This window comes from Astyanax mexicanus, chromosome 7 (assembly GCF_023375975.1).
Source record: "Astyanax mexicanus isolate ESR-SI-001 chromosome 7, AstMex3_surface, whole genome shotgun sequence".
Taxonomy (NCBI): Eukaryota; Metazoa; Chordata; class Actinopteri; order Characiformes; family Acestrorhamphidae; genus Astyanax; species Astyanax mexicanus.
The window spans coordinates 6,201,028-6,216,195 of NC_064414.1; the positions used below are offsets into that span (position 1 = coordinate 6,201,028).

The 15,168-nt window shown below is 39.0% G+C and overlaps 1 protein-coding gene across 1 annotated transcript in view; it reads left to right on the forward strand.

Annotated features, from left to right (window-relative positions):
- The window catches only part of LOC103042844 (pro-neuregulin-3, membrane-bound isoform), a 606,216-nt gene extending 591,480 nt beyond the window's left edge, over positions 1–14,736 (forward strand). The window contains exon 10 of the mRNA XM_049481456.1: positions 13,099–14,736. Coding sequence (XP_049337413.1) covers positions 13,099–13,606 — 508 coding nt within the window. The 3' untranslated portion in view covers positions 13,607–14,736. The remainder of the gene's footprint in view (positions 1–13,098) is intronic.
- The last annotated feature ends 432 nt before the right edge of the window (positions 14,737–15,168 follow it).

Here is a 15,168-nt window from a genome sequence, read left to right on the forward strand (position 1 = left end):
TGAAATCCGCATCTCCATAAAGTGAAGTTGGACTGACTTTGGACTTAATAAAACACAGTGGATCAACACCAGCAGATGACATGTCTCTCCAAACCATCACTGATTGGTGGAAACTTCACACTAGACCTCAAGCAGTTTGGACTGTGTGACTCTCCACTCTTCCTCCAGACTCTTCTCCCTTGATTTTCAAGTGAAATGCTAAATTTACTGATGGTCAATGATGTTTGTCATGGAAATAAGTAACTTTTTCAATGATATTCAATTTTTTTGTGCACTGATATGCTGCAAAACCACCCCAAAGACAATGGAAATAATATGGAATATTTTCCTGTCACCTCATCTTGTCTTTGGCTCCCATTGGCTGTTAAGAAACATGGCCAAACTCCAAATCATATTTTAACTTTTGTTTTAATCAAATTTAAACTAAGAACCTCCTGACTTCAAAAGCCTGGTCCACGCCATTAAGCCAAAGACCTCGCAGCACTTTCAAGTTCCCAGCTTTCTACTGAAGACTGGAGAAATGTGACCTATAGTCTTTTGTCCTTCTCATGATTTGAACTGACAGTCCTCTGAATTTGCAGGCAGCGGCACAGTGCTTTAAAGGCATTTCTCACACCATTAATCCATGGAGCCTCACAAGTGCTTTCAGATTTCCAGCTTCCCACTGAAGATTCACAAAAAAAAAAAAACTGACATAAAGTCTTTTGTCTTGAAGTTGACTTGAACTGACAACCTTCTTCTGACTTCTGACTTATAGCAGATATGGCTCGTACCAATAAGCCTCAGAACCTTATAGTACTTTTGAAGTTTCCAGTTTCCTGGTGAAGCTCACACTATTATACACCATATTTTAGTGATGTATGCTATCTATCTAGGCAAGCCATCCATCATGCACCTTGCAGCTTCATCTTGACTGCTCACCTGGGTTTAAATCACTTTCTTTCCCTCTTCCAAGACCTCGACAAACCATGGCCAAGGATGTTTAATACATTTATTCATTTGTTTTATTTTATTCCAGGCTCTTGTTTAGATTTTCACTCGAGTCCTTCCCCTCCAGCCAACACTGGTGGAAAAGTGGTTACAGTTCCCATCTTTAGAGCGTAATTACTGGAGTCAGAATGTGCCTCCAGGCCAGTCCTCCATTACAGTTCAGATTGAGTCATTGAGCAGTGCTTCAAAAAAGCGTTTCCCACACCATTAAGCCACAAGGCCGCACAAGTGCTTTCAGATTCCCGGCTTCCCACTGAAGACTCGCATAAACCTAACCTAACGTCTTTGGTTCTGATCGTAATCTGAACTGGTAACCTTCCAAATTTGTAGAATCTCAAGGTACTTTCATGGTTCAAGCTCTTAGCAAAGCTTTACAGGATTGCCCACACCATTGAGGAACTCTGGGGCTCTTAAGTTGAAGTGAGAATGTGATAGCATCAAATACAGGGGGTCCCAATTAAAATGTTCACGAACATAGTCCTAGTTCAGTGTTTGTTTAAGCTCTCCTGGATTCACACAATTCTTTAGTGGTGCTAGCTAATGTTTCTGAAGAACAATAGCTTATATAAAAATGAGGAAGCAGTAGAAATACTATTGACTAATATTTTAAAACACACACAGTTTGGAACATAAATGATTAAAATTAGCACATTAACATATGTGGAGTTTTATGTACTTAACAAAAAAGGTAAAATAACTAAAAAATATATGTATATTCTAGTTTCTTCAAAATAGCCACCCTTTGCTCTGATTACTGCTTTGCACACTCTTGGCATCATTCTCTCAATGAGCTCCAAGAGGTGGCCACCTGAAATGAAAAGTTTTCCAACAGTCTTGAAGGAAGGAGTTCCCAGAGGTGTTTATTAGCACTTGTTGCCCCTTTGCCTTCTTCACTCTGTGCTCCAGCTCACCCCAAACCATCTGGATTGGGATCAGGTCTGGTGACTGTGGAGGACAGCTCATTTTTGTTTTGTTAAGTACATAAAACTCCACATTTGTTCATTCATAGTTTTGATGCCTTCAGCGAGAATCTACAATGTAAATATCAGTCATGAAAATAAAGAAAACGCATTGAAAAAGAGAAGGTGTGTCCAAACTTTTGGCCTGTACTGTATATCTTGGCACTTGGCTTTGACCCCCATCAGCTATCACCTTCTTGGCCTTATTAGCCTGATTTTATAAGTAAAAAAGATGATTTCTGGGGAAAAAAAAACAGCTTGTGGCTTCCCGAGAACTTCAAGCTTCAAGCTGGAAGTTAAAAGGTTATCCACCTATGATTCATCCTCACTTATAACCACGGTTTCCTCCCATTGGCTCAGCCTTAACTTTGCTGCTATAATGACAATGGCTTAGGTCTCCAAGGCCTGGAAACAATGGATAAAAATACACCTTCATTTTGTATGTTATACTTCTTATGTCTCGTTTAGAGCTGGGCTGTGTAAAATACAGCCGGCACATTGTTTTATTATGTTATAGCACATTATAAGCATATGGAACTGTGCCAGCTGGGTGGATTTGCTAGCTTTGAGCATTTCTCTACAAACACTTCAGAAAGGTGCGTCTGGGATTTTGTGCTGCCATAGATAGCCCAGTGTGAGGTCTAATAAAGGAGTGCATACAAAAAAAGGCATGACTGGCACTCTTACAGCCAATTAAAAAATAATATTGAAAACACCTTTAATTCTGTTTTTTTTTTCTTTCTAAATTGTAGATTAATAGTAAAGCCATGCAAACAATTAATAAAAGCATGTGAGATTATTTATTAAACACAAAAGGGTTGAACAAAAAATAGATTTTTTTATATATATTTTAGATTCTTCAAAGCAGGCAGCTCTTGCTTAGATGACAGATTTGCACATCCTGGCATTTTCCATGAGGTAGAGTCACCTGCAATTCAGGCTTTCAGTTAACAGCTGTGCTGAACTCCCCAAGAGTTAATTACTCAACTAAGTAAAGAAAAAAGAAAAAAAAAGAAAAAGGGAAAGAAATGAAGGTCAGTCAATTTGAAATGTTTTATTTCAAATGTTATGATGAAATGTCACGATGAAACTGGCCCTCATCAGGACCGCCCTGGAAAGGAAGTCCAAGAATTGCTTCTGTTGTACACTCTTAAACTCAAATTATTTAAGTCTGTTTTACATTAAATTGTATATTTTTAAAAACTATTTTGAGTTAGTTGAATATTTGTGGGCACATATGCTGTAATATTCAAACTGAGATCTTTGAGTTGAACCAACTTATTATAATAACTGAGTTTAGTCTGTTGCCATTAACAACTTCTTTTCCATTGGCTTCTGTCATAATCTATTTGCATACTGGGCGTGTCCAACAGTTTCTGACTAACACTCACCATCAGTGTGTAGTGATTCCCCCAGGGCTACCTTAGAAATAAATCAAGTTCCTCTTTAGTTGTAATGACTTGATGTTTTCATTTATGCCAACTCAAGTTTTCGTTCTCCATTAGTTAAAAAAAAATTGAGCAAACCGGCTGCCTTAAAAAAATTAAGTAAATTCAACTTAACCGGTCTTAAAGTATGACAAAAATTTAAAAAAATGTTAAATCACCTTCCCTTTAGTTGTAATAACTTGATGTTTTAAGTTATGCTAAATTAGGTTTTCATTACCCATTACTTAACGTTTTTAAGGCAACAAGTTTCCTCTTTTTTTCTTTTTTTTTTTTTTTGAGAAAATTCAATGTAATCAGCACACTAGCAGCTGAGCTAAGAGCATCTAAACACTTCACAGAGTATTTTGGTTTGTTTAACACTTACTAATAAGTTACTGCATGATTCCTTATGTGTTCCTTCATAGTCTGGATGACATCGGTATTCATTTACTATGTAGGAAAATTAATATAAACATTTTCCACTGTAATATTTGCACAGAAGTTTCATTTTTAAGTCATAGTTACCTCAAAAGTCGTGTTCTCACTTTTGCTCAGTGTGACCCACTGCCAGATCTTAGCAAGCTGTGTCACAGCATTAGTGTTGTGTCACCCTGACACAGCAAATATAGAAAAAGAGCTACAAATTATAGTGAACTAAAATGTCATGGCAATCTAATTTCATTACAAAATAAGAAATGTCACTTCAGTTAGCTGCTATGTCAGCTTGACATCAGTTTACAAAGCTTCAGGCCCTATTTTTGTGATCTATATTGCACTAGTTAATTGTGCATTGCACATCTTAATTTTTAGAGCATGTTAGTATGTACTGACCATACGTGAGGGCGCAAAAAGCATGCATTGCACGACTCAAAACGCAAAAAAAAAGGCATGCACTAACTGTCTTTCACATAATGTGAAATAAACCAATCAGTGTGAGCTCTGACTTTGGCACATTGATATCTTAACAGCACTGTGCTTTGCATATCTTACGGGAAGAATTCTTTATTATGTTTATTGTTGTTAAGTATTTAAATCGGTCAGTGGCGCACCTGTGTTTTCTGTCGCCAAGATAGCAATACACCAAATATTTATTTAAACACACTAATTTCCACACCACCACGTGCATCAGTATAAATATATTACCAAGCTCAGATGCTATTTAACAGCACGGAGGCAAGAAGTGAAAATATACTTCTGACATGGTGTAAGGTAGCAAAGAGCATCGTGACACTCTTTGTGCAGGGTGTACAATAGAGCCTTAAGTCTTTTTTTTTTTTACCTTCTGAGAACTCTCCTCAATTCTTCTGGCTGGCCAAAAATGTCTGCTAATAAGGGGCAAAAAGGGACTGGGATAAAAAATTGTGATATTCGATCCATGAGAATATGCCTATATATGTGTTCATATATACTTGGTCAAAAGTGTTGGTACCCCTAAAATCCTTCCAGAAAATAAAGTATTGTTTCCAGAAACTTAATTTATATTATAAACTACATTAAAAAGCTAGACTTAGCTTGTTAAAATGTACATTAAAAAGCCAAAATTCTTTTGGGAAGTCTTGAGACAAGCAGATGAGATCAAGATAGAACTTTTCAGACAAGGCATATCATTCTACTGTTTAACAAAAACAGATAAGGCCTACAAAGAAAAGAACACTCATGAAACCAACAGTCAAATATGGTGGAGGTTCAAAGATGTTTTGGGGATGTTTTTCTGCCTCTGGGACTGAGTTCCTTGACTATGTGCAAGGCATTATTAAATCTGAAGATTAAATCTGAAGATAGCTGGGTTTGCATCCTAGGTTATCATGGGTCTTCCAGCATGACAATGACCCTAAACATACTTCAAAAAGAGCAGCCAGGGATGGATGGAAACAAAGCATTGGAGAGTTACGAATTGGTCTGAAGAAATCTTAAACTTGTTGTTGAGAGAAGCAATATTAGATATCTGGAGCAGTTTGCAAAAGAATTGAGCTCTAAAGGTATAAGAAACTTGATGGTTGATGGTTATAGGAAGTGATTGGAGAAGTTGCAAATAATGTGAAATTATATCAATTATATCTTTTTTTTTTTCTTGAGGACATAAACATAAACTGCAATAAAGTTCTGGGAGAAATGCTTCATTTTTTGGAAAAATGTCATGGGTGCCATTGGTCTTCATGAACTCGTCACTTGGAGATGGAGATATCATGTAGCCTTCTTAACAGTGTCCTTCAATAAAGTGCTACTGAATATTTACGACCAGTTTGTGGACCAGGATTGCCCATCAGGCATCCTCTGGCCCAGTTCAGGAGGTATTGCTCCGTGGTTCTGGTGAGCTGTGACTGGGTGTGCGGGCCCCAGCTTGCCACTAGATCACACTGAGAACCTCTATAGGGTGTCAGCTTTGGCCTATTTCTGGTTGTAGTCCCACAGCCTGCACAAGAATACCCATCGCCTGAGAACGAGCCTGTTGTCATGGAGACAGGCTGGGATGGAGAAGAGCGAGAGAAAGAGAGAGAGATGTGGAGAGGTAGAGCGAGGGAGGGTGGGTGAAAGGAAAAGGGACTATTTTGCATATGAGCAAACTATATATACATTTAATGACAAGAACGACAACTCATAAAATAAAAAAAAAATAAAAAATGCTAAATTAATCTGGTAAATTGGATACTTTAATTGCCCAGAAATACTGATACTCTAAAATACTCTGACACTCTGTCCTGGGTAAATGCTGTATTGCCTAATGCAGTCCTCTGTGTGGACGGGGTTTATTCCGGTTGAGAGTACGCTGTGTGCTATTGGCTGCCGCTTCTCACCAGTGTGTGGATGAGTGATGATTATTAATGGATGTGTGTAATATGTGTAAATTGTAAAGCATCCTTGGGTTTCTGGAAAGGTGCTATATATATTGAACTTCATTCATTCATTCATTCATAAAGAAAAAAGACTGATATGGGCAATATTTATTGTATTTGTAGTGTGTAACACATGTGTATTGCATGTGTAATGCATCATACTAGACTCTACCTCTACATCTCAGCCTAGCATTAAGTTGTAGAGGTTCCTAATGGTGTCCAATGATCAATGATAATCAATCCCATGCAGCTCAAATAATCACTCAGTTCTTGCACTTTTTTGCAATGAGGTTGAGTTTTAATAGAGCGAGCGTTCAATAGCATCCACACATTTTCAGTTGGGGATAAGTCTGTTGGTATAGGTTAATGGTGTAAAATCGTGATTTCTTTGCCCCCAACACTAGCATTGTAACTTCACTTCACCCCAAGGCCATTTCACACCAGATTTCACCTTTAAAATGCCTGTAATAGGGTGCCGAATGGTCCAACAGGCTATGCATTGCCACTATGATCGGGAGATTGCTGGTTCGAATCCTAGTCATGCAACTTGTCATCAGCTGCTGGAGCCCTGAGAGAGCACAATTGGCCTTGCTCTTTTTGAGTGAATAGGTGGCACTTTTTCCCCTCATCACTCCTAGGGTGATGTCACTCAACACAAGACATCTGTGAGCTGATGTATCGGAACCAGGTCAATGCGTTTTCCTCGGAGCGCGCTGTGATGCTACTCGGCAATAGGCCAAGCTAAATTTGGGGGCTACAACCACTCTTTCTGCTTTTGTCCTGTTTTCCTGAGACAACCAACATTTTATAGTTCTGTACATTAAGTTGAGCCAGTAAATATTGTTTTTCAGTGTATGTGGAACTCAATGAACATTGCCCATATCATTCTAAATTCGATTCAATTTCTTGCTCATCCTGGTAACTTTTCCCTTCCCTTCTGAATAGCATAGCAATCCTACACGTCTTTCTAGGTGCAGAACATATACAGTATTCATGTGTACGTAGCTTTGTTCCTTGCCTGTCAGAAACTTCGCCGCTATCGCTGTAAAATAGCTTTGAATGGGAGCGTATTCGGCGCTGCGTTATTGTTGCTGGTATTTCCCCTCAAGCCGGAGAGTTAAAGTACATAGTCATTATTCAAATATGCTAATTCACGGCTGACGCCCGAGCCACCTAGTCACGTACGGCGCGTTGGAGTGAGCTTCTAATAACATCCATCAGAGTCCTGCACTTCCAGCCTAATGCAGCCTTGCTTCAGTGTTACAAGGTTACCTTTGCTGTAAATGATTCACGGTGCAAGGACACGGTCAGAAACTCCTGGGTGCCAGTCTAACAGGTCTTGGCAATGTGTCCACATCTAAAAACCTCATTATAGTGGATTCGGCAGCACTTTCTATGAATCAGGTATCTATAAATCATTATAAATGCATTCATAAAGCTTCATAAACCATTCATAATGCTTTATAATATATTTGCATTTGCTGTTCTCTTCTAAAAATCTCATTAGAGTGCATTCGGTAGCACTTTCTATGAATCAGGTATAGATATAGATTCATAATGCTTATAACACTTGACATAAGCCTTTATGACTATACATAAATGTTTATAATCTTAAACATAAAACGTTATAACACCACCGTATAAAGCTTTATATCACAAAGCGATATAATGCATTATATTATATTTGCATTTGCTTGACATTGATTCTTAACATTAACATTATTGGTGAGACCTGTTTTATAAAGCTGTGGATTTTCATAAAGCATTATGTGAATGAACTCAACATATATTAAGCTTTATGAAACAGGTCTCGCCAATATGTTAATGTTAAGAACAGCAAATGCAAATATATTATAATGCATTGTATCGCTTTGTGATATAAAGCTTTATACTGTGGTGTTATAACGTTTTATGTTTGAGATTATAAACATTTATGTGTAGTTAGAAAGGCTTTTGTCAAGTATTATGAAGCTTTATGAATGCCTTTATAATGCTTTATAGATACCAGTGGCGTGCAGTTAAGAGTCCCGTAGCAACTCAAAAACGAAGAGTAATGCTTTGTAGTAGTTGCTGTTTTTTTATTTGTGATAATTGATAAAGTATATGTTTATAGTTTACAATAACTATAATATATATTTCCTGATTAAATATTACGTAATGATTCACATGCACCTATTGTCACTCCTTCTCCGAAGGGTTAAAAGGGTCTTACTGCACACCCCTGATAAATACCTGGTTCGTAGAAAGTGTTACTGTGGATTCTGGTAGAATTTGTCATCAAAGCTGGACTGTTATCCGTCATATAATTCATATATTCATATTTCTTGGTAGCGCCCTTTCTTACGGCCTTGGCTGTGCCTGTTTTCAGCCTCGTATTAGGCTTTATTCATGGCTAGCAGGGAAAAACGAGGCTTAGCATGGTAGAATAAGACAATACAACTGTACATACTATAGCAATGAGCAACTGCCTCAACCGCCTCAATCACCTCAACCGCCTCAACCGCCTCAGCCGTCATTAGCCTGGAGAAGAACACGAGCAGACGTGCTAATCCATGCTGTAGCCGTCCTCCTGGCTTCCTCAAAACAAGCTTCCCCGCTACTGCCAATTAACTTGCGGCCGGGCGCCAGCTTCCCGGTGCATGTCGCATCTATTAAAATTACAGATTAACCCTGCGCTAGGCCAGGATGCCCACGCTACGCAGCTTACAGGGACTGACTTACTTTGGTGCACCACTCTTTCCCACCATTTCCCCAGGCAGCAAGAGTCTCTAATTCTTTGCCTCAGCGGGAGAGAGACGGATAGCGGGTGTCTGGAAAAAGACACACTGAATAGGAGATTACAGGTAGCGCATCATTAAAAAGAGATAAATCTGCACGCCATGGCTTCACTCTCAATGGCTTTAATCTCCTACCTGATCAAAAAAAAAAAAAGAAAAAAGAAAAAAAATTGATTCTACTTAATCACAACCTGCGGCGACGAATCTGCTTGACAACATCGGCATCAATGCATAGTCTCGAGTCCTGATTGAAAAGAGCTTTGTAAAATGACCTCGGCCTTGTGGTGGGGCATGGCAGTGGGTGGTGCTTCATTCAGCATTCGTGCTTCATTCATTCATTTCGTTTTTTCTTATTTAGACCAAAGGAATTAACACTTAAGCAGTACCCAGTTTTGGACAGGAAGTAATTAATCCATAAGTGTATGTAGAAATGTAGTAGACAAATAGTATGAATGTGAAAGTCACTCAAAACTCAAAACAATTATAACCCTGTCAAGACATAAGGTACTCCTGAAATTATCCAAGGCAACAGGGAGACTAATCAACAAAATAGATACGCATTTCATGAAGAAAATACAATGTTTTCACAGACCGACATAAAGACTAATATACCAATAAAATACCACAATATAATTATTAAGCACAATATAAAGAACTTGCCTATGAATCTACTTATAAAGCATTTGTTACGCTGGCCAAACCACTCGCAATAGAGAGACACTCGCAGACAGCAATCAAAAATTTCAAAAATATCAAAGAGGTTAGACTTACATGTGTAGTCAGGGACAGGCAGGGTCAGTATCAAAATGGTAGCGATAGTTAACAACATACCAGAGTGAGCAGGAAAAAGGGTTGGTCATACACGGGGAATCCAAAAGGTAAAAGGATAGGCAAAAAAGAGTAGTCAAAAAATAAATAAATAAGGGTCTGAAACTTTAACAAACACAACAAAAAAGGGCCAGTAACAATGAAACAAACAAAAGAAACACTTAATAGAAGAGCTAGAAAGGTCAGAGAAAACAGAGGGGTAGATACACATGAAAGAACAGGTGCAAACAATCAGAAACTAGGGGAGTGGGAATGGAATAGCTTCATATGAAGCCAGTCTAGTAGTCTGGTGTGAGTGCATGCTGGGAATTGGAGTCTTTGTTGTTAAGTTTAGAGTTCAGATTGATAGCGTCAGGACTGAAAGCATTTGAAATGTGAAATGAGGAATCATATTATGGTCCATGGTCCTCATGAAGCTGGCATTGTTGCTAGTGTCCCTCATATCACTAATAGTAGTGACCACTCCACTTCCCTAAGTGATGCCTCCACAGATAATCACACTAGCAGCTGGGGCAATATGTCCCTCCACGGCCAAGGCAGAATTTAATGAACAAGTAAGCATTTTGGACAGGGTACGAATTGGCTAAAGAGGGTATAATATCATGACCTTTTCTGGAGAACATCTCAGACCAACTGCTGCTTAAATGTTTATACATTTATTCTTAGCCGCCTATCAGAAAATAGCAAAGAAATTGCATATAAATCCACTAATAAAGCATTCGTGAAATGAGGGATCACAGCATGGTCCGTGCCACTCATGGCTTTTGAAATGGGCTGCTCTGGAAACTAAGCTGACATTTGAAATATTTATTTTTTCGCAAACAAAAAAATAGCTCTAAATAGGCAATAGGCAAAGCAGGCTTTGGGATTCATTGAACTTTGCTTGCCCTATCAGTAAAGCTGAAGTTTTTAATGTTACAGTAGAGTATTTTACATAATAGTCATTTTGGATAACTTTGGTCGCCCTTAACTAACTAACTAACTTTTTGGTAGCCCTTAACTAACACATTTTAGAGCTCCAGGTCTATGCTAGCACTCATGAGATGTTGTTGTTCAGTGTTCTCCTGGTGGGGACTCATGGGGCCTTCAGTTGCTTAGAAGTTACTCTAGGTTCCATTGTGACCTCTGTGACCATTGAATTTACTTCATTGGTTGATGAGTTTAAACTCTTTGGAGATGGTTTTGTAACCTTTGCCAGCTTGATGATTATCAACAACTCTTTTTCTTAGGTCTTTAGAGTTCTCCTTTGTTTGTGCAACGATATGATTCCTCAAACATGTGATATAAAGAGCACATTTTTTTTTTCAATAAAACAGAATGCCCAATCACACCAGGACTTACAACATAGAAAGATGTTTTAGGCCCTGTTCATGAATAAATATAGGGTTGACAAACTTTTAAACACCCCCTTAGGTGTTCATAGGCAGGATTAGCAAACGGTTCCAACAGGTTCTTGGGTATTATTTGGGGTCTTGTGAGGTACAAACAGATACCAAATTCACCTGGTTACCAAGAACCTAGAAGTTTACTCAAATTAGCTGCTTAGTTACAAATGATTTTTTATGTACTTTTTTCTCCATCTGTGCTGGAAAGAAACCACCTGATTTACCTACATGTTTTATTTATTGCATCACAAGAGTTTTATTAGGTATAAGTTAGGGAATATTTAAAAAAAATCCTCCAGACATAAAACTTCAGATGAGGTTTTAGTTCCTATTTATGCAGAAATATAGACAATTCTTCAGGGTTCACAAACTTTCAAGCATTCCCCTTAGTTTCAATGGCAGGATTACCAAGGTTCCAAAAGGTTCTTGGGTATTATTTAGGTTCTTGTAAGGTACAAACAGATACCAAATTCACTTGGTACCTCGAACCTGGTACCACTTGGTACACACATTGTTACACATGTGTAAGTACACTTACTCTATTACTTGTGTAAGTACACTCACCCTGGTACACATGTGTAATTACACAAGTCAAAATTAACCTTAATACACATGTGTAATTACATAACCTGTACCTATGTAGTTAATCTGTAATGTGTACTGCATTAGTAGTTACACTGTAATTACATGGATTGTTACCGTGTAACTACATAGTACTTAGGGACATTTACTATAAAGTGGGACCTAAAATTCTTCTCCAGACATGAAAAGAGAAGAAGCCTGTAAATAGTTTGAGAACCACTTCTTTAGAAAACCCAACATTGGTGTTTCATTTCATTGCAACGTTTGAGCTTAAAGGTTGAATTGTTACTGGATATGTATGAAATATACTGTACAGCCCGAATGGCTGTGAGACAGTGATCACTTCTTTTATTAATCTTCTTACTCATTATTATCAGAGTTTAAGTCTACTAAACTGTCCCTTCCTTCTTTCACGCTGTCTTTTGTCTTCCTGATGCAGAGTTCACATGATTGGTTCCCCACGTGATGGAGGCTTAACTCTGATTAGGGTATTACAAGCGAACAGGACTCTAGGTTAAATATTGATGCGGTGTGGAAAGCTGCGTGCTGACTGGGATTATGATTTATTACAGAGTGATAAGAGGAACGGGACACAGTCCGGTACGTTAGCAGTGAGGAGGGTCCATTTTGCTTGAATCTCTTTAGAACCTTCTGTCAGTCGTGGAAGTGTTCTGCATGCCGAATAAATCCCCTGCAGATCCGTCCATGAGGCTGACGTGCCATCCAGCTGAAGTGCGAACGAGGGGCATCTTCTGGGTGATGAGCAAATGGAATGAATGTCATAATTAATGGCAATAGTTTCAAACCAGCCTCTATTTTATTCATTTGTTCTCAAACACCTCAGCAGCCCGAACTTCATCCGCCCTGTTTCAGGCTGCTGTATGAATATTGCAGTGTGGAAGCTGGAGCTTGTATGTGGATGATGGTATGCTCAGTGTGATGATCCTCACTCTGAGTATCTGATTAGAGGAGGGATGTTGATGTTGATGCTGTTGTTCAGTCATTTTGTGAGTCTTTCCTGCAGTAGCTTATTTATTCATTCATTGGGAAGCAAGTAGGGACTGTTTGATTCATACAAACCTGAACAAGCAAATGTTAGCTTGTAATGTTCACCAAATTTTCACATTCGATCATCTTAAAAAAAAAATATATGTATATATATATATATATATATACAGCTCTGGAAAAATAATATAAGAATAAGAAACCACTTAAAAATGATGAGTTTCTTTGATTTTACCAAGTTGAAAACCTCTGGAAACCTGTTCTAAATCGTGTCCCTTTTTGATCTTCTCTCTCTCTTTCTTTATTTCCAGGAACACCATGAAGTCTGACAGTGACCTGCATCAAGATTCTTTCCACCATATGCAAGGTATGGGTTCCCTGAGGAACCTTTGCTCTGGCGTCCCTGGGAAGAGTCCTCCTGTTCCATACCGGCACTGTTCCATTCCCATCATCCCCTCCGTCCACTCGCACCAGGACGAGGTTTCCTGCATGCAAACTGCCACCACCACCACCACCAACAACAACACCAACAGAAGTGGGCAGAGTTCTGCACCTGTAGGGAAACCCACCGGCCCAGGAAAGCAGAAGGAGGCGGCCCACCTGCTGGAGGAGACCCAGGCTCAACTCAGATTGCCGGCCCACGCCAACAGGAAGCAGGAGGACGCTGCGTTTCCTGTTCCTCCGGGGGCAAGAGAGACAGTGTGCATTCTTCTCGTCAACGGAGGGCCGAATGGAGGTGTGGCCCCCAGCGGACCCACAGAGACTCAGTTAGTGACCCCCAGAGACACACACAAAGACTCTACACAGCCCAGTCAATGAGAGGGTCATTTGAGGACCAGTCTCAAAAGTCCCGCCCATCTCCAGAGGAAGGCCGCCAAACGTCTGCCTGAACTGAATTGAACTGAACTGAATGAATAAATGGTTGAATTGTGTTGATTCTGTTGAATATCGAACATAAAAGGAACACTTTAAAGGCCTAATATGGGGGAAATCAATGTGTGGAGTGACAGTTTCGAAATTGAAGAACAAAAAGATTATTATTTATATGCATTTATTAAAGGAGAAGCTTCTACTTAGAAAAAAAAAGAAACCAAATAGTCTGTCATCTCTATGGTGTTTTTAATGTAACAAAAATAAAAAAAATATACATAGATCTATATAAATGGCTATAAATGTATCAGAATTAAAAATGGTGACCAAGTACACAAAAAAGGAAAAATGGGAATGATGCTGAACTTTTGTTCGTTTTCTACCGACTCCTCCACCACGTCTCCTCCACCACGTCTTGCAGGCTCAGACCATTGATTATGATTGATTACGATTCTTTTTTCATTATTTTTGCACCTCTATCTCCATCTTTGGAATTTAAGCTAAGCTACGGCTTCAACAACTGAGTTTACCTACCGGCACCCACAAATCCCTGACTTACCCTGCCAAGGAAAATGTCTCAAAAATCTCATTCTGCCTTGGAAACCATGCACCTCTTTCACATAAGGACACATGGAATATGACAGAACTTAAACTCAAACATTTGGACAAACAAACAAATGGACAAACAGACAAATAAAAAAAAATAAAAAAAACTTTAAATCTAGAAATTGACATTGAATCTGACAGTGGAACACTGCCTCAAGACTTCCGGAGGAACAGACGGATCTGTCGCTCAGTTTTATGGAGTATTATGCTGTCCAGGTTCTTTTTTTCTTTCTTTCTTTTTCTTTTCTTTTACTTTGTTTTGTACTTCAAAGTGTGTTCAAAGCTCCTCGCCAGTCAGACCGTCAGACAGTATGGTCTGGAGAAATGCACCACACCATAGCCCGGGCAAGTCCTTCTGTATACGAAGGGCGAGGGACGGACATCTGACAGACGGACACGTCTGCAGTACCCTCCAAAAGCCAGGGGGCGCCCTCTCTGCCGCGTCAAAAGGGGAGGAGCTTGTGTGTTTTTTTTGTTTCTGGTGAATGATCTGCTGCTTTCCAGGGGGGAGGGGCTAACGGGAAGGAACAGTTGCAAACAAACAACAGTAAAAAAAAAAAAAAACTAAAAACGGTAAAAAAAAAAAAAAAGTTTGTGTGGTACTTTTGGATCGGGACGAACAATTTCTGTTTTGAATTTACAACAAAAAAAAAGGTGAACAATGAATCTTTTGGTGAAGCTTCTTCTCTTCGTTTGTTTACTATGGTTCTCCGGCCCCAGATCTCACGAAATTGTGCATGTCAATGATATTTGTTTTCGCAAAGTCACGCCAACAAGGGCTACATTTCACGGGTTTCGCTCACAGAACCTGAAGCCGCACCCTGATATCTTATTTGATGGATGTACGATGTGGAGAAAATGATTGGGATTAAGATGTTCGGTGAGTTAAAAGTCTTGATGGGCAT